Source organism: Rhinolophus ferrumequinum, chromosome 22, assembly GCF_004115265.2.
Source record: "Rhinolophus ferrumequinum isolate MPI-CBG mRhiFer1 chromosome 22, mRhiFer1_v1.p, whole genome shotgun sequence".
Taxonomy (NCBI): domain Eukaryota; kingdom Metazoa; phylum Chordata; class Mammalia; order Chiroptera; family Rhinolophidae; genus Rhinolophus; species Rhinolophus ferrumequinum.
The window spans coordinates 4181892-4201814 of record NC_046305.1 but is presented as its reverse complement, the minus strand read 5'-3'; the positions used below and the strand labels follow the sequence as shown (position 1 = coordinate 4201814).

General features: G+C 55.3%; 1 protein-coding gene across 2 annotated transcripts in view; it reads left to right on the top strand.

The window, feature by feature from the left end:
• The window catches only part of LMX1A (LIM homeobox transcription factor 1 alpha), a 125215-nt gene extending 105531 nt beyond the window's left edge, over positions 1-19684 (top strand). The window contains exons 5-9 of one of the 2 annotated variants that reach the window (XM_033091987.1): positions 8992-9164; positions 11835-11912; positions 13292-13361; positions 15625-15795; positions 17583-19684. In XM_033091987.1, the coding sequence (XP_032947878.1) occupies positions 8992-9164; positions 11835-11912; positions 13292-13361; positions 15625-15795; positions 17583-17743 (653 nt within the window). In that variant the 3' untranslated portion in view covers positions 17744-19684. Of the gene's footprint in view, positions 1-8991; positions 9165-11834; positions 11913-13291; positions 13362-15573; positions 15796-17582 lie in introns of both variants that reach the window. The other variant, XM_033091985.1, reaches the window with a different exon arrangement.
• The last annotated feature ends 239 nt before the right edge of the window (positions 19685-19923 follow it).

Sequence of the window (19923 nt, the reverse complement as noted above, 5' to 3'; positions counted from 1 at the left end):
GTTAGAGGGAAGTCACACGCCCCGTCCCCGACCTGCTGCGTCAGAAGCTCTGGGGACGGGCCAGCCATCTGTCTCCCAGTCCTCCAGGGGACTCAGAGCAACCCGCTGGCTCCAGCATCTTGACTGTAACAGTTACAGTGGCCGTAGGTTCAGAGGAGTCGTGTTTTTCCTCTAACCCCAATTCAATGGAAAAGTCTACTTCACAAGTCATGACAGGATTGGGAAGAAGGGTCTTCAGTGTGAGACTCTCAAGACGAGCGCCGTGTTTGTGCCGGTGCCACAAGCAGTGACCCCATCCCGTTGACATCGTCTTGGCCCCGTGTCCCTTACGGTCAGTGGCCACCAGAACTTTCTAAACGGCCGTCACGGAGTTCACGGCACATAGTCACACCCAGTCAAGTTAGGGCACGGCTCCCTGGGAAACACCTGTTTTCCTTGCGTCTCACTGCGAAGAGCTGTGGTTCTGAGAACGTCTGAGGAAGAGGAGTCTGTCCGAAGGCCGCCCGGCCCGGGTCCGCTTTCTCCTGCAGCCGCCCTTGGAGACTGCGCGTCCCAGTCACCTGACGCCTGCCGGGTGCGTCCTGGTGGCACCTTCTCCCAACGTCGTCCTCTCTCTCTGTCCCTGTTGCCATTTTCTCTGCGGCCACCCTCCTTCCTGCCTCTACCCCCTGTTGTCCTAATTCGGACTGTCTCTTTTTCAAACCCTCCGCCCCTAACCCTTCTTACTGACGTAACTGGATGGGTCCTGTCGGACAGTGGCCCGTCCCTGAGGTCAGTCGCAACGGGCAGAAGAGGAAGTTCAGACCAGACCTTAAGGGAAGTTAGTGCCATCCCAGCTGGGCCCCAAGTATGGAGGTAGCTGATAATTCCTCAGGAATTTCTGCAGCCGGTGGAAGGTGCTTGGCACTGGTGAATACATCGGGGCACAACAGAAAAATGGGGCTCTGTGCTGAGCCCGTCGGCGCCGTCACCCCCAGTGTGCTCTCGGCTTCATTCTCTCCGTTCTGTGTTAACTGGACACAAGCTACGTAACAACTGATTATTCATCTCCCGGCTGGCAGCCTGCTGTGGTGGGGTGAACCACACAAAGATGATTTGGATTCGGTCTCTGCTTTCTCGCGGCTTCTTCCAGGGCTACCGAAGATACACAGAATTATAATGATAACTAGCCAGCAGTCATCGTGTTCTAGCCACGAGCTTAGTACCATAAACACTGTACCTAAACAAAGTTGTCTCATTTGATTGTTGTAATTATCTTTCTAGGCAGGTGCTTTTAAACCCCGTTTTACAGATGGGAAAACCAAGACTTCATGTAGATGCACCGTGGCCAAGACCACTAGCTAGTAGTGGAGGAACTGATTTGAGCATGAAGCACTGCTGTGAAGTGCTCTGCTTTGCCGCCTCCAGAAGGATGATTCTTATATCAGTCCAGGGCAGTGTTTTTTAAATGCACACGTAGAGCTTAAAATACTGTTTTCAGCCAAAATAGTTGGAGAACAAGACAACCTAAAGCATTGTCTTCTAAGCACAACCTAAAGCATGTGCCTGAGTAACTGAATTGTCTGTGGTAGACACACGTGTGCTCTGAGTGTTGGAAAAGGGAGGGATTGACATGGAAAGGAGGAGGGGGAGGTTGCAAGGGAAGATGGATTTGGACCTTTGTGGTGGGTGGTGCAGAACTGTGGGACCAAAAGAAGCTGTCCTTGTTCTCTCTGCCCCCCCACCCAAGCCATTCTTTGGCTCATGGCTCTATTTTTCTTTTGTTCTTAGCATTTCACGTCGTCAATGACTAAATTAAGTTTTTCTTTATTTTATTCATTGCCTGTCTCTGCTGCTAGAGGTGGGAAGGCAGAGACTTTGCTGACCTTGTTCACTCCTTATCTCGTAAGTTTCACAGCCACTGGGGATCTATAGTAAGGTCATGAGCAGTCAAGAGGCATAGTAAAAACAAAATTATTTAAAATAGCTTACATTTTTATAGGATTCTACTATTTTTTCCCCCACAATCCTTTTACCTACTGTTAAGTTCTAGCAATCCTCTCAGGGTAGCTTGGCAGGTCTTGATTGCCCTGATTTTACAAATTAGGGAGGTAGGGCTCAGAGAGGTTAGGTCATTTGCCTTAGGTCACACAGTTGGTGAGCAGTGGAGGGAGGAGCAGAGGCTAAGTGTCTGCTCTCACCTTTCCTGGCTCTTCTGAGCCCATCAGTGGTTTGTGGAATGGACCAGCCTGAAGGCATAGACCTGCCTGGCTGTTGGCCTTGGCTTGCATGTCCACACCAGCAGAGAGCCGTCAGAGCAGGGTGTGTCCATCGAGGGAGGGCCCAGGCCGTCCGATCAGCTGTGCTCATCGAGTTTGTCCACAGTGAGTTTGTCCAGGGAGGGGTTCCTTCTGCAGTGAGAATGTTGAGAACATTGAGAGAGTTACCCCACTCACCCCAACCCCCAGCCCCCCAAAGAGTATCGTCTGGGCCTTTTTCAGTTTGGAGAGATAAGTAACCCTTTGGCTTCCAACCCTGCCTAGAAACAATTTTATTTTCTCAGATACCTTCATCCTCCCGAAGGCTAGTAATTAATGCAGCCAAATTGGAGTACTCTAAAGAGACACGGTGTCCAGTCCACGTACGGCATTCCCTGAGCGGGAGCAAACACACGCACGCCCTATTAGGAGGAGTCGGACACAGCGTCGTGTGTATCACACCCCACCCTGGTGAACCTCAGGCTGCTGAGGGAAGGGCTCCTAGGGAGGTGGACGCCTATCCCAGACGTCTGATTCGGGCTGGCTGAATCCAAGCTGTGCACGTTACGGTGTTTATTTAGTTCGTTTATCCGCGCTCGATTCGAATCAATGTTGGACATGGGTGTGGAGGGATCTTCTGATATCTGAGTATCAGTATTTTGAGGATATGACAAATTTGCGCACAGACACATTCAACATTTACATCGTGCTTATAAGCTTGAGTTGCATGTGGCCGTATTTTCATTGAAAAGGGGAGGAGAAAGCAATGGAAAAAGAGAGGAAAAGAGGCAGAGTGCATGTGTGCGTGTACACGCATGTGTACACGTGTGTGCCTGTGTGCCTCTGTGTTAACATAAGGCCTGTTCGAATGTGCAAAGGCCTGAATTTGATGCAAATCCACTGCAATTCCACCATCAAGACCAATACTGTCGCGTTTCCCGCCAACCTCCAGAGCGTAAGGCTTCCCCTTCCTGAGCACCAGCCAGCTGAGGAGAGAGGAGGGGTGCACCAGGCTGTGGCGGGTGGCCTGCACTCCCCTAGGGGAGCCCAGCACCCCCGGGGGCCTGCCTGGACGCCTGAGCTGGCGTGCCCTGGCTCTGACGTGCCACCCCTCCCCCTGCCTGGCACAGCAACTGTAGTGGACATGGCCGAACAAAGGTGTCTTTCTTGGGACACTACCGACAGCCTGACTCAGGAGTGCAGCTTGGCCTCTGTCTGCTCTGCTCTGGACATGCTTCGTGCGTTGGGATTGGAGACCGTCCCTGAGTGGGGATGGCAGTGATGGGACATGCATGAGGGGGGAGCAGGGGGAACCGGGGTTTCAAATAGGCTCTGTCACTTTTGGACTGAGACGTGGGTTTGCAGCAGGAGCTCAGGGTGACGATCCGTCTCCCCTCCTCCCCCGCCCGAAAGCCTTTCTCGTGAGCCTTTCTGTCCTCACCTCTTAATAACAGTGACGCCACCCGCAGTTGGGCAGCTCCTGATATTCTGCAAGTGTCCTTGGGTCTTCACGACAACCCCACGGGGCAGGCCAGGCGGGCAGAGGGAGAGGGGCAGAGGACAGAGTGGCCCGCTCGGGGACTCAGTTTACTCACCTGTAAAAAAAAGGCTAATAACCCACTTTCTGCCTCATGGTGCTATAAGAGAAGCAATGCAATTGTAAAACGATGGCATGTCAGGTCTGAGGTAAGTGTAGGAATTTTTATATCACCTTGTAGACGAAGGACTTGCTTCCATGCCACTGAAAGTTCTGCTTTCTTGATATAAAACGCCCCCTCTCTTTTTCTACCTGTAACTTCCGTTCATTCTCTGTGTCATTCATTTTCTATTCGAGTGACACCTGCACCGTCACTTTCCCCGGCCCCCTCTCCTAGGTCCTCTGAGCAGGTTATTAGTTTGATGCTGATCTTTCTCCCCTAATAACTGGCATCTCTGTGAGAGCAGGGGAGGGGGGGCTGCCACCCTCTCTGTACCCCAGACTGTCCCTGTGCAGGGCCTGACATGTGAGCCCACAGGACATGCTTAGTGAGTGAAACACCCAGTGTACAAGTTCCAGGCACAGCTTTTACAGGGACCCGGTTTGGGTCTAAAGAAAGACGCGTAAGGCAGTTTCAAAACAGTAGCTGCTGGGACGTGGCTCTTCTAGAGAATTCACTTCTTGCCGTTGTGTTTTAATTGCGTCGGAGCTAAGCACTGCTGTGCTGGGCTGGGAGGTGGACTTCCGGGCCTGCGACGCAGGGCAGTGACCGAGATAGCTCCTGTCTCTCCTGTCTTCATAAGCTCCTCCCTGGCTTCTTTCCCTCCCGTCTCCCCACAACGAGCCCCAGACCCTTCCTCTAACCATGCCCCCCCACCCCCCGCCCCTGCCGGCAGGACATTTATGGGGCTCATCACTGGGACCCATCTGAGGCCTGTTCCTGCCTCTTCCCTCCCTCGCTCTCGCCTCCCGGCCCAGCTCAGATCTCTGCCCTATTTATGGGCTGCTGGGATTTTTTCCAACAACCTGAAATGAATCTTGGGAGACCCCACAGGTGGTGCAGCCATGGCAGGGCCATAAACCGCGGCTAGGGCTTTCATCTGGGATTGTTTATGTCATAAACGAGTGGGAGGACTGGCCAGGGGAGTAACAACCCTGAGCCATTCCAGATTTTTGTACAAGAAAGGGGCAGGAAAGGCTCTGAGATACGCATTCGATCTGTGGGCCAAACAAATTCATTTCAGTCCTGTCGGCTGTGCTGGAGACGTCATCTCTGGACTTCCCCACGAGGAGTCAGAAGGCTGCTGTGCTCGGTCCACATGGCCCCCAGGGATGCTGACATGTGCAGTCAGAGATGGCGAGTGGTGCTCCTTTCATCTCCGCTGAGGGGTGTCAGCTTAAATTATGAGGGACCGCTGGGTCTGCATCTGGGTGTAGGAGCTTCTGGCACGCCAGAGGGGCTTCCCCTCCCTCCGTTCCTGCCTCCCTGCCGTTTGAAGGCGTTTCTTCATCTTCTGCTCACCAGTATTCCTGTTCCAGGGTTCCAAGGGAAATCTCCTGGCTCTCTTAGAACTTTCTCACGGGCAAACCACTAAGTGTATATTTTAGGCAGTGCATATTTGCAGGAAGAAGTGGGCATCAGAGCCAGGCAGGCCTGCGCCCACTGAGAGAGAAGGAGGGAGTCTTGGTGACATCCCAGGCAGGCAGGAAATTCTCCCAGGGGAGTCAGCGGCTCCGCTGTGCCCATAATATTCACAGCACAGAGGACAGAGGCGGGCGGTGGTTTCTGATGGCCTGCCTTCCCCCTGACAGCTGGGTCGTGGCATCTGTGTTCACTTTAGAGGTGTCAGGGGCCTCTCCGTCCCTGCACCTGCAGAATCTCCCTGGCTCAGATCTGCCAGGGTACCTGGAAGTCCACACCGGTGCCTTTGGTTGGAGGCACTTTCTGTTAAGTGTGTATTGACTGTGGGAAGGAACGCAGCAAACTGTGATAATCATTGCCTCCTTGGTGTCAATTAGCAGTGCTTCCTGCCCGGCCCCCCAGTCAGAGCCTGGAGGAATGGGGGGGTGCAGGAGGGGCCTAGAGTTGGGCTCAGGCCGAATTCAGGTTGTTCGGGGAAATGATTTCGTTGGTTCACGCACAGCCATGCCCGTTCATACCGTCTGCAGCTGCCTTCGCGCTCTGAGGGCAGAGTCGGGGCGGCTGCGATGGAGACCGTGAGGCCTGCAAAGAGAAAAACGTTTCCTCTCGGCTTTTTTCGTAAATGTTTGCAGACTCCCTACTCTAGAGCATGACCTGCTTCTCGGAGGGCAGAAAGGGATGGATTTGAGGAGACAGAAGATGCTAAGATACTGAGCAGCAGAGAGGAGGGATCGGAGGAAGAAGATGCCCCCCAAAAACAATAGAAACATCCAGACACAAGCCTTCATCTGGTCCTTGATCCCCCCCCCCCCTCTCCTGTCCCCTTCTTTTCTGGAAAACAAATGTTTTCATCTCCCTTCCTATCGGGAGGTGGAGAGAGTGCATGAGCAGCCACCTGTGGTCTTTCTACTTCCTCCAAAAACGCACACCGAGGGTGAGCTTGGGCCATGGTCCGCCACCCTGCGGTCCACTGATGGAATAGTGGCTCTTGGTAAGGGTGCCTATGTGCCAGGCAAGGCTGAGTGCTGTGACAACCGTCGAAGACACCAGGGCTTCCGCCGTCCTGCCTCTGGGCTCTGAACCAACTTCAGCAATTACATCTTCCTTCCAGAACCAGCCCCGGCCTCTTTCCCTCTCTTTCTATTCCTTTTCAGAGGCTCTCTGACACTCACAGTCTACAAAAGCAACTCCCAGGGTTGGCTCGGGTCATGCCTGCACCGTGGGAGGAATGAACGCGTGCGTGTAAAACCTTAACCCAGACTCCCATCTATAGGCAACTATTATTAACAAAAAACATGTGCCTCAGATCAAGAGTACCCGTCTTTGATGTGGAAATGATGACGACGACGATGGTTTGCTGAGCGCCGATCCCATTCTAGACACATCATCTCGTTTAGTTCTGTTTCTCTCCCCACTGAGAAACATTGAGTCCTGAGAAGTTGTTTCAAATCCCACGAATAGCTGCTAGAGGGAAGGTGCTCAGCTGAGCCCGGGTGGCGCCAAAGCCAGTGCTTAGCGGTGCCCCACCGTGTTGCTCTCCTGAGGGCTGCCGGTGCGGACGGGTGAGCCGTTACCATGGAACCCAGCATGATGTCAGACGTTGCCATTTCCATGAGTCATTGCACCCTAGTTCTCAGTATGTGTTTGCATCTCACTGTGGGGCGTCAGGCTGACTCCACGGGGCATTTACAAACCCCATGTTTGGGGCAACATGGGCAGAAGACATGAGGTTTCCGAATTCCTACGGTCGCATTTTAAAACATCTTCTGTACTTTGGACGTCACACTCGTTTGTTCCAGACTCAGCCCTTTGAGTCACCTGCCTTGCAGCTCTGCGTGGTCCTTGGGGTGGGCTGTCAGAAAGGAGACCGAAGGGATCATCTGTACCAGAGGAGCGTCCCTTTGCCCCCGAGGACCCCTCCAGCAGAGAGAACTGTCCTCACTGAGGCCCGGGCTGTGGGGTGTCTGAGCGGTAGTTTTTCTCCTGTTGATCCTCCTGTGGGGTCCTCTTATTTCCCTGTGGCTTTTAGTGCTTATGTGCTTGTTCCCCCCCCTTGCCATTCTGAAAACATCCTTCCAGAAAGATCCTCCAACCACCTTCAGACCAAGGTCCGTGTATGTCTGCGAGCAGCTTGCTGAATGGTCCCTGGGAGAGCAGTCCCTCCTCGTCATGAGTCTTCTGTAATCTTTTGGGGTTTTCATTCGTACCGTGAAGGGGTGCAAGGCAGAGCGAAAGACGCCCACCCCACACCATCCATCCAGAGCCTCCTGTGAGCAGGGGCCACGGTACTCGCTTTGCACGTGGCGGCACAACCCCCGTGCCTCCCTCTGGGTGGCAGTTGTCACTGGAGTGCAAATGAGGAAACCAAGGCTCAGCGCGGGCGGTGACCTGTTTGGGGCCGTCTTCCTAAGGAGGGCGGAGCTGGTTGGACACCCTGTTCAATTACACTGAAAAGGTCATGCCCTCGGGAAGCTCACAGGTTGCTGTCCCTTCCTGTTCACACTGTACGTCTAAATGTTCACGGAGAGAAGCAGCCACTGTCCTTGCAGATAGAATAAGTGTTTTGGGTCCAGCAGAGCCGTAGAACTCAACTGCAGTCTCAGCTAAAACGCGTATGCAAATGAGCATCCATCGCAGGGCAGGGCTGGCGAGGAACAAGGAGCGGCAGCGCACACAGTAGGCCCTTCACCCTGGATTTCCAGAAGTGGTTGGAAGGGGACCCGATTGGGAGAATGGAGCTGGGGGCCCTTGGGACAAAGGTTTCTGCTGGAGGAGTGAGGACAGCTGAGCTCTGGGAGGACCCAGGCAGAAGTGAGGTCTCTGTGAGCGTGGTTTGTGGGGGGCACACAACCGCCACGGTGTTTAGTGCTGAGTGTAGACGTGTCTCCCTCACGGGCGTTTCCCAGGGCCTGGAAGCACCTTCTCAGGGGTGTAAAGCCTGTGGGATGCAAGAGGCGGCCTGGGGAAGCATGAGACACAGACTGGAGGCTGTATTTCCTTCCAAAGGTCCCCCTTGCGTTGCTTACCGCTTAGAGAGTTGAAGGAATTTACAGAAATATAAATAGATACAGTTACTGTAATAGAGATTTATTTTGTGGACGAACCACCTGTGTTATCTGTCCATTCTCAGTTATCTGTACCCACAGGTAAGCTAGGGTGGGCCCCCTGTGGCCTCTGCACCAGTCATGTTCGTAAGTTTTCCAGGTCTGGATGTGAAACATGACATCTAAGACAGTCCTAAAATCAACACTTTGGGGGCATTTATTTTATGCCACGCAGCTCTCCGAGCACCTCATTGGTCAACTCGTTTAATCCTCCCATTAACTCCAGTGACGTAGGTTTTCTTATATCCTGGTCCTGCAGGTCAGGAGATTGAGTCATTAAGTCGCTTGCCCAAGGTCACACAGCTGGGAGAAAGGCCTGGGCTGCATTGGCGGGCTCTCCGGTTCCCGTCTTGGCTTTCGGAAGACTCTTCCTTAGCCCTTCCTGGAGCCTGTCAGGCCAGTGCCACAGGGGTCGCCGCACTTGATATAAGGCCATGCTGGGAACGGGGACCCAAGGGCCTTTTTGTAGACGAGCACAGCTCCCGGGAGTGGCTTTGAGGGGCTCAACACCACGTCTCCTGCTTCTTCTAGGCAAAAGTGATGATGAAGAAAGCCTTTGCAAGTCTGCCCACGGGGCAGGGAAAGGAGCCGCTGAGGACGGCAAGGACCATAAGCGCCCCAAACGTCCCAGAACCATCCTGACAACCCAGCAGAGGAGAGCGTTCAAGGCCTCCTTCGAGGTGTCGTCCAAGCCCTGCAGGAAGGTACGGGAGGGGAGCCGGAGGACAGGGGCTGGGCCCGCTTCTCTGTGTGCACACTTGCCACGGCGGGGGGTGGGGGGGTGGGGGCGTGTCAAAGGGCCCCTGCGGTAAGGGCGCTGGGGGTCGGTCAGTCTGCACGGTGGCCTCTGCCTGGCAGGACACGCCGGGGGTCACCGAAGCCATAGCAGCAGCTTCCGGTGCTTTTGTGCACACACGCCCACTCCTGCGGGCCGCTTGCTCCCACCTTCAATTTTGTGGAGAGCAGTGGGAATGACAGTGCCACGTGGGGTGTGACAAAGAGTAACACTGGGGAGTCTGGAATGTGCCTTCTTGTTTGGCCTCGTTTGTTCCTCTCGGGCTTTGCCCTTGGGGTGGTTCCTTCGTTCCTGTGGTTGAACAGTCTCCGCCATCTGGTTGTCCCACAGGTTGTTTGTCCAGTCACCTGTTGATGGGTGTTTGGTTGTTTCCAATTTGGGGGCGGGGGGGGCTGTTACAGGTCAGGCTGCTGTGAAGTTTCATGAAAAAACAAACAAAAACATAAGTGGTTTAATGAGATGGGAGCTTATTTCTCTCTCACGTCACCGTCCACGGGGGAGCAGCCCAAAGCTGGGGGCTGGAGGGTAGGTACTCTGTTGTACATCACGTGGCCCGAGGAGCTGCTTCTGTCACCGTTTTTCCCAGCCACTGTGGTGGAGAAAGAGGCAGTGGAGGGCAAGCTGCTACCTTGTTCAGGGCACACCCAGCGGTTCTTACCCCACTTCCCTTCATGTGCGTTGGCCGAACGTAAGCCTGTGGCTGTACCTCCTCCAAGGGGGCTGGGAAATGAGACTGGGTGGCCATGTGCTCCGCTAAAACATGGGGATTCGATGGCTAATAGGAGGAAGGAGAGAATGGATATTGGGGACAATTAGCAGTCTGTGCCACAAATAGCTGTGTCCGTTTATTAAGTCCCCCGTTTACTGTCTGCTTGTCCTGTGCCAATTACTGTCATTTATGCAACAAAAATGCAAAAGCCTTTTAATTGAAATTCATGGAGGAAATACATTTAAAAATTATTAGCATTCTTCTTCCTGCATCTCCCTCTGTATTAGTCAGCTTTTGCTGCAATAACAAACAAAATCTTGGTGGCTCCCAACAAGCTGAGTCCCTGCTCCTGGGTGCGGCGGCTGTGGCCTGAGGTTCAGGCGTGGTTCACCTGTCCGTCCTTCAGATGGTGGAACAGTGGCCACTGGGCGGGCAGAGAGGATGGCAGAGACAGGAGGACATGTCACACTGGGCAAACCCACGGGAGCCTCTCCTGGGTATCACGCATGTGACATCCACTCATATTCCATGACCAGACGAGTCGTGTGGCTGAGCCCAGTGTGACGTGCGTGTCCATGGGGGCAGTGGGGCAGGAAAGGGGGGACATTGGCTGGACGATAAAATAGTCCACTGCCACTTCTGACCTGGGAACGTCACCACACCTCCTTTCTCTTTCCTTGCGCCAGGTGAGGTGCTGGTAGAAAGTGAAATAACCCTGGAGTTGGCTTGCATGGGGACAAATGGCCACTTGTCGTGCGTTTACTTACTTTTGTACATGCACCAAACTTGGAGCAGCCTGTGCACACACGACTGCAAGCCTGGGGAGAACGCTCTGAGGACCAGAACAGACGGGCAGCCAGGGGCCATGGGGGCCGAGGGAACGGCAAGGTCACCGCTGTCCGGGGAATCAGCAGGGCTTTGTGGAACAGGTGGCTGCTGAGCTGGGCCCCTGGAGGATGGATAGGGTTTCAGCAGGTGGGTGGAGGTGGCCCCCGGGCACACTGCTGTTTAATTTACTTAGCAGAAGGGTGTGCTTTAGAAATCTGGTCTAATCACCCCACTTCTCCTGAGCCTCAGCCCAAGTGGCTGAAGAAGGCGACGACTCCCCAAGGTCTCCAGTCCACCGTACTGGTGTGTACAGGCACCGAGTTCCTTCCATCCGATCTGCTTCCCAGAATCTAACCGGCCCCTCACCATGTCCCTGCATGGAGGGCGGATGTGTAAACACATCTCTTGGTGACGGGGCTCCCGGTGGCCGCGTGTGCGTGGCCAGGGCGTCTGTGCCTGCCCGAGAGCTCTCTGCCTTGCTCTCCCACATTCCAGACGACTCCTGTCTTACGCTCTTTGGGCAGGGCTCACGCAGAGTAACCGTAAACAAAAATATTCACGAAATACGCAGTCACCTAGAGCTGTGAGGGACAGAGCCAAAGATTTAGGAGAATGAATTTGGGCAGGAGAAGAGAGCAAGTGGGAGCCACTTGTTTTTCCACATGTAAAACTTGCACCCTCAGTTCTCTGTAAGTGGGCTAGTGCACTTGCGTGGCGTGCAGCTAGAGCACGACAGGTCTTGCTAGTAACTTCTGGGACCCATGTGAAGGCCTGATGCCGGGGTGAGAGAAACCCAGAGACCTCTGGGAGTGCACCCCTACACAACGAGAATTCCTCTTCCTCTTTACCTGGTGAAGTGCCCTCTGTCCCCCGGACGGAAGCGATGTTCTGTGTTTGGGACGTTGCTGGACGTGAGCCACGACCCAGCTCCTGTGTAAGCCGTGGCCTGCGGGCCTCCCCGTGCTCCCTGCCTTGGAACCGTTCTGCCTCCTGCTGCGACATGCCAATGTTTCTGTGTTTCTAATGCTCTGTTTTTTCAAGGTGAGGGAGACTCTGGCTGCAGAGACAGGGCTGAGCGTCCGTGTGGTGCAAGTGTGGTTCCAGAACCAGCGAGCTAAGGTAGCCTTCTCCTCACTTCTGTCTGTCTCTGAGTGGCTGGTTTCCTGAAATGAACCTGTAGGAGGTCGTGCTTGCTGACGGGGGGTTCTAACCAGAACCCACTGGCTCAAGGCCTGCTCTTGATTCAAAAATCCTGTTGCCAACAATTATTTCAGCCACAGCAGCCGTGCAGCGGGGCAGAGATGGGGCGTTTGGTTTGGTGAAATGGCTTTTATTCTCCGAGTGTCCGTGACTGTGAATCTGGCCAGCGTCTGCATGAATAAATGTCTTTCTGGGTCTTCTGATAAGAGCACATTCATTTAACCCAGATACCAAAGTCCTTTATAGAATTTCAAAGGGAAACCTACGTGGCCGACGTGTGAGTGTCCTGGGACACAGTGATGCCTCAGCCGTCTCTCCAGTGCAGCCCCACCCCCGACGTAGGACCAAACCTTCCTATTGTCCCCTGGACCCCCAGGGGCTGTACCCCTGGCCGAAATCTTTGGTTTGTTTTAGACCTTTTACTCGTTCATGTTTCTCCTCCTAGTCATGCGTCCTGTGGCCTGTTAGAGCCCTAATCTTTACTGGATGATAAGTTAATCTCTCAGTATCTGACCGTGACTGGTTAAGGGATCCCCCACTGAATCCCTCAGGACAGGGTCCTGGCGTGTCTTCTGTGGCCCTTCCCACAAAAGGCTTTCATGGTTTATTAGGTTTGAGAGGACCTGTAGCCTGTGGGTTCATAAAGCGCAGAGCACGTTTGGAGCTCAGAAATCTTGCAGTAAAGAATTTCTTTTAACCTAACGTTTCACACACACACACACACACACACACACACACACTTAACATTTCATGGAACCCTAACCTTCCATGGAACACAGTTTGAGAAACATTGGGTTAAAATGTTCCTTCCAGGAAGTCTGGGTGCTAACTGGCACTTAGGGAGGCGAGGTCCTTACCTGGAGGCCTGAACCTCCTGGTGGGCACCTCAAGCACGAGGACCAGCAGGTTGGGCAGTGTGTGCAGGGACGGTCACTTGGCACATCCCAAGTCGCATGGGGTCCACGGCCTCTGGCCGCACGTCTAACCTGGAAGGCAGGCCCCAGCCCCCACACTCGTGCCTCACGTGCAACTGCCACAGCACACGCAGCACGTCCTGTTTGGTGAGGAGCCCCCGTTGCGGCTGGCACAGTATTGCTACCGAGCCAGCTGCCCTCCCACGTCGGTGAAGCAAAGAGCCCTGTGCTGGGAGCCGTGGAGTTTGGGCAGTGTTTCTCAGGCATGGCTCCTTAACGAGTCACAGCCAGGGAGCCTGTCCCTCGGCCTTACGCACGGCCCTCCCCGCACCTGGGCCCGCCGCAGCCTCCTGACCTCTAACCGTGTGGTCCTCTCCTCATCAGATGAAGAAGCTGGCCCGACGGCAGCAGCAGCAGCAGCAAGACCAGCAGAACAGCCAGAGGCTGAGCTCCGGTAAGCGGGGGGCGGGCCTCTACCCCCGCGGCCCCCACTGCGCAGGCCTGTGAGTGACCCTGGTGGGCTCTGGGAGGCCCAGGACACACCCGCATGGGAGCTGAGACCTCCCGCTGAGAACCGAGCCTGAGCTGTGCCAGCTGCTCAGTGGCTGGGCTGCAGGCCCCGAGCTGGCGACCGGAGTGGCAGTCACCCTGAGAGACGCCTGCTGGTCCTCACCCCTAGGAGAGTCGGGGGGCCGTGTCAGCATCGCCTCAGACTGTCATCCTGCCCAGTCCCCTCCTTCCAAGCAACTCAACTCAACAGAAGACAGCACTGTGACTTACCGCTTTCCAAAATCATGTAACATGGTAGAGATAGCGGCAGTCAGCTGGCAGACCCCGGCTTGGGGGATCGAGCACGTTGGTAGTTCCCAGAGTGCTCTCACACCTGCCCACCGGACTCTTACAACCAGCACCCCGAGGTGAGCAGACCTTCCCGTTGTCCCCGTGTCATGGAAGGACGAGCAGACAGACTCTGCGAGACTGAGCAGGTCCTAGACGAGTGAGGGGCGCAGCCGGGCCGGAACCCCTCCCTGGTTCTGAGTGCCCCTGGGCCTGGCTGCCTCAGCTCTCCCTGCACCCCTGCCTGCACGTACCCTCATGGTGTCAGTGGGGAGGGAGTGAAGGTCAGACGTGCGAGCCTTCAAGGAACTTAAAGGCAAAAATCAAGGAAAACGACATCATTCTTAAAGGGGCAGTCCTGAGCGGTCCGTGCGCCCCGACAGCGGGGAGGCTCCCCCCGCAGCATGCCTGCGCACCGCCTGGCGTTCAGTGAAGCACAGGCTCCGATTCCCAAGGCCCAGGTGGGCCCTGAGATGCTGCCTCGTTAACAAACTCCACTGCTGTTGGTCTGTGGGCCACGCCTGGGAGGCCGTGGCTGTCAGGCCCCTAAGCAGAGCCCCTCGTTCCCGCGTGGCCTCGTGCTTGATACCGGGGCTAGGCTCTGCCGAGGACTCGACTCTTGAAGCAAGGAGTTCCCGTAGCTTCTTCCCTCGAGGCAAACAGTGCCTTAAAATAGGACAAGACAGCTGCTCAGGGAGGGCAGGGAGACAGGCCGGGTCTGGGGAAGGTGGAGACCTGAGCTCCGCCCACCTCCACCCCTTGCTCCAGGCTGTGCTAAGAACACCTGTTGCACAGAACCCCGAGATGTTCAAAGAGGGTCCCAGACGCCACAAGCTGACTCCCTGTAGGCCATCAGGCCCAAAGGGAGAGGGACGCCTCAAGACGTCATTAGAACACAAACTCGCAGTGCGTGGGACCTTGAGGAATTCTCAGGGCAGCTCCTGGGGAGGACGCTTAAGAAAACAGAAGATGGGAAGTAGTGTCTGGGAGCTGCTGGGACCTTGTTCAGAGAACCGCGCGTTGTGGGCCAGGGGGAACGGAGTCCCCCTTTTCTCATAAAACTGTGCGCCCGGTAGCCAGTTGTGGTTCCAAAGTGCTCCCGGAATCTGGATGGCAGGTCCCCGAGGTCGGCCCAGCCAGTGTCACGGTCCCCCACTGACTGACGGACTCTCAGTGGGGTGATGCTAGAAGGGTCTTTAGATTCGTCCACTCCAGTGTCTGCAAACCTGTGTATGGCATCAGATGCCTTTGTTCTGATGATATATTTCAAGGAAGCGCTCCAGCGTCCTCCACCACGGTCCCTGCAGGTCCTGGTGGGCACAGGCTGGGACCCAGGGATGTTACCTCTTTCTCATCCATTATATCAGTGAGGAAACCAGGACTCGGGAAGTTAAATAAAGTGATTTAGCCATGGCTGCACAGCTGAGTGGTCACCACCCTCCATGGTCACCACCCTCTGGGATGCCTGTCACCGGGTGGTCGCACCCTGTATGGTCCCAGCAGACACTGAGTAGACTGACTTGGGGTGTGACTCCTGAGGCTGGGTCATGAGAGACGTGGCGGTTTCTGCTTCCTGCTCTCTTGGCTCGTACACTCGGGGTAAGCAGCTGCCATGTTGTGAGGACACTGAAGCAGCCCTGGGAAAGCCCACGTGGCCGGGCAGCGACAGGCTCTGGGACCTAGCACACCCCACAGGAAGCCCAGGGGTCCCTGCAAGGCCCTACCTGGCCTCACCCTCTTCTCTAAGGAGCCAAAGCAAAGGCCGGCGCTCGGCAGGGAGCCCAGCAGTGGGGGCGGTGACGTTCAGAAGGTACTCCCCTGTCTCCCAGCAGGGCACGCGGGGCTGCATGTGGTGATCAGCCGTCTTCTTTGTCCCACAGCTCAGACGAATGGTGGTGGGAGTGCGGGCATGGAAGGGATCATGAACCCCTACACGGCTCTGCCCACCCCACAGCAGCTCCTGGCCATCGAGCAGAGTGTCTACAGCTCGGACCCCTTCCGACAGGGCCTTACCCCACCGCAGATGCCTGGAGACCACATGCATCCCTATGGTAAGGGGGTCCCCCTTGGTAGGGCACAGGCTGGGAACCCTGATGTCCCCTCCATGCTATAAATGAAGAAACCAAGACCCAGGAAATAAAATGCTCCAGCTGTGTTCGCCCAGCGGTGGTCACCACTGTCCAAGAAGGAACCTCCGTGACGTTCACCTTTGTTTTAAGGACACATTTCAAGGAGGCTCTCCAAGGTCAGCTGCCCCATCGCTGTCCTCAAGGTGGCCCCCATGGCCCACAGTCCCTTCCCCAGTGTGCTTCCTCATTCCCGCCCAAACACGTCTGTGTGGTTCTCAGATGCTCCCGGGAGCTGCAGAGCACCACCAGCTCCCCCCAAACTACCCTGGGGTCACAGAAGGAAGACCAGCACACCCGTTCTTTTGTGGTGCTTCCATTTACGGTCCTCTTCAAAGCTGCCTCTTTGCTGGTTTTACTAGGAGGTGGTGCTTTGAATGCCAACCTGCCTGTGGCGATGGCTTTCCCAGGTCTTTCCTTCCGTGCCAGATGCCACACTTAGGTGTTTGTGAGCGGTCTCAGCGTGACACAAGCAGAGGCCCTGATTCAGCAAACTGTCACGTGAAACAACACTCTAAAAGCCCCGAAAACACATGTTCTAATTGGACTGTGTGTTGCGGACAGAAGTTAGCTGCCCTAATGTAATTCCGGAAGCCAAATCTGACTTGTGAAGTGAAAAGTAGCCCCCCCCCCAGCCCAGCCCACCCAATCCAAAGTGGGGGTGCTTTAAATGCTGCTGTGTGGAGACCTGAGGGACCCCCCACACTCACCTGCCCAGCCTGCTGTTTAGGCTAACGCACAGCAGCTGGGGCCTGGCACCCCAGTGGGGTGAGTGAGCTCTGGAGTGAGGGCTGAAGTTCACCCCAAATGCAGGCACCAGAGTTTCATCCAGAGACATCAGTGGCCTGTGCGATGCCTTCATCTGTACCAGGACATCTGCAATAAATAAACCTGGTAGCTAAAATTGAAGTTTTATTCAGCAACCCTTCAAAACAGGATCAGAGACAGATGGCTCAGCTCATAGATTTTGTCAAACAACTTCTTCTTTGCCTTCATTTAAAAAAATTCTGCTCGTTTCCCCATGTCATGTGCCCCCAAACGCTGGCGCTGGCGGAGCCCCAGCCTCCCAGGACCGCACAGACCCACCTCACTCCCTCACATGTGCGCGGACGTGGTGATGCCTGCTCCCTTGCCGGCCACCGTCTTTGCTTCCTCAGAGGTCGCGTGCGACATCTGTACCTGTCCTTACTCCGCAGCTGTGGGAAAACAGGGCAAATGACTTCCTGGCAGATTCTTACATCTTCCGAGTCCCAGGGGTCTTGTTACATAAAGGTCCCCGTGATGCGTCCTGTGGTAAAATGAGGAATTGAAGCTGCAGGACAAGCCCGATGGATGACGAGCGTTCCCCAGCCTCGTTCAGAGCCCTGCTGTTTTCTCCCCCTCCCCCCTAAGAACCCCGTCTGCAGCCGAGCCCCTAGAGGAGCCCTAGATGGTTCTGCATTTGCTTCCGCTCACCTCAGTTGAGCGCTTTGTCGTCTCCTGGTTTCATTGTTTCCCGTTGTTGCGCTTCAGACACTAGCGACCTGGTGTGGGCAGGGCCTGTGCTCCCTCCTCCTGTTCCGTGCAGATCCCCTCCACCCGCCCCAGGCACCCCATAGCCCTCTTCTCCTGGGGACATGCTCAGGCCACACTTGCTGGTGCAGACGAATTTCCCAGCGCTGAGCTGCATCCCTGCTCCCATCCCTCATGCCACTGTTTCGTCTCCATTGCAGGTGCGGAGCCCCTTTTCCACGACCTGGATAGTGACGACACCTCCCTCAGTAACCTGGGTGACTGTTTCCTGGCAACCTCAGAAGCCGGGCCCCTGCAGCCCAGGGTGGGGAACCCCATTGACCACCTGTACTCCATGCAGAATTCTTACTTCACCTCTTGAGTCCTCCCTTCGAGCTGGTGGCTAGGCTCCCGTAGGGGACACCCGTATCTGTGAGGGGTTGCTGGCTTGAGGACGGGGGGGCCGGGAAGAGGTGGGCTTGGGAGGGGCTTTTGTCGGGGATGCTGTTGTATGACGCTCTGGGCGTTTCCAAAGACCGAATACATAACGATCGCATAGTTTAACGTTTCTAAGAAGAGTCTTAGCGGTAGGTCTGAAGACGTGTTTATCACCGAGGACAGGGCCTTTTACTGTAGACATTCGCGTGCAGACTAGGTACCTAGAGACTCCTAACAACTTCCCAGCGTTCTGGGGAAGCTCTTGTCAGAGGGGCACACATCTGTCCCTCCGTACACCCATAGACAGGCGGGCAGACAGACGGATGTGTGCGTGCGTATGTAGCCTTCCAGGCTTTCCCATCGAAGTCTATTCCTACCTATGGCAGACACCAACTGTACAGCAAAAGTGACTTTATTTTCAGTGTGAGCTATATTTAAGGAAATGCTTGATGCACTTAAGTTATAAAATGAGATAATTTACTTTTATATACTTTATTTTTAGTTCGAAGGGCCTTGTTGGCAGGGTGGAGGGGGCTGCTCGACCCGGGTGCACAGCTCCGAGGGTCTCACTTAGCTCTGCGGTCAGGGCGTGTCGCCGAGGTCTGGGCAGCCACTCTGTGTGGCTGGCAGTGTCTCTCGTGAGTGTTTGCTCTCGGTGGGGTGGAGTCACTGGGTTTGGGGGACAGAGCAATCCCCGACCACGTTCTTAGAAAGTCTAAAGCCCAGACTCTTCGGCTCTTTTAGATTCTGACATGTGGTTGTTGGTGGTGCAGGGAAAGTCAGTTCTGTACTCAAGCGTCATTATCTTAAGTGTGGGGTGAGGCTGGCAGTGTGGACCCCCTCACTGTGGGACGCGCGAGCAGGGCTGGGACGAGCCTCTGAGATCTGCTGAAAATACAACCAGACCGGTCACATAGCGAAGGAGGACCTCTGGGGATGCAGAGCAGGAGGGCTTCTGGGGCCCAGGGACAACTCTGCCTGCCAAGGGCCCTTGTGCAAAGCCTCGGCTGCAGACACCAGCGCAGGGCAGCCAGGGGGATGCCAGGGTCCTTCAGGCAGGAGGAGGCTATGGCTGAGGGTTCAGTGCAGGACGTCGTGGCTTCCAGACCAGGGGTGGAAAGCTGCGGCCTGCGTGCCTATGTTTATGGCCTGCCAGCTAAGAATGGTTTTTACAGTTTTAAAAGAAAGGAAAAGAGAAGGAGAATATGCAACAGAGTGTGTGTGGTCCCGAAAGCCTGAAATGCTATTTGTGCTGTCTGGCTCTTTTCATCTAAAGGGTGCTGAGCCCTGTTCTAGGGGGTCTGTTTCTGAGCACCCTCTTAGAGCTCCCAGAGGTGCATGGGTTCAGGGCCACCCACGGCCCCTCCTTCAGGCTCACTTTTCTGACCCTGAGCACAGAGGGCCCAGCTGCCATTGTACACGGGGACGGTGCCACATCCCGTTCCCCGTTGTGGTGCTAGAATGGGCTGCTTCTGTGCGAGGAGGCCTGAGGAACCAGAGCCAGGGTTGGGGAAGGCGGGGCCAGCTCGGCCTCCTCTGGGGTGGGGTGGGCCGGGACAGCCTGGCTTCACTGCTGGGACGTCGGAGCCTTGGACAAGTGGCTCGTCCCCATCAATGTCTGCCAGGCAAGAGGGACACATCCCCTTACGGTAGCGTCTGTGTTGTGTGATTTTGTGCTCTTGTTTATAATTTATGCAAGCCCCCCAGAAACCCCAACCGGTCTGGCAAGTGGGGATCGGGCAGACGCTGTGGGGCCCCGCAGACCTCTGTGGAAAAGGTCCGCTGAAGAATGTAGCAGATACGATGTGGGTGAGCGCGTAGAGATCCTTATTCCACTCCTCAACCTTGGCAAACGAAGATGAAATTAAAAACCTCTTACAAACAAGCTGTTGTTGATTCAGGGGCACGGACGGTGGGCAGGGAACCAGGGGACATGGGTGTTTTGTCAACAGGGACACGGGGCTGAGCCTAGGTAAAGCTTTACACGATGGGAAGAGTGACTTCCACAGAACAAGCAGGGAGGGCTGTCGCCATCCTGCCGAGATGGACTCGGAGACGCCGCGGTAGGAAGCCGGGGACACTCCAGCATCACTGTCACGCTCACGCAGGCACAGGGGCTTGCCG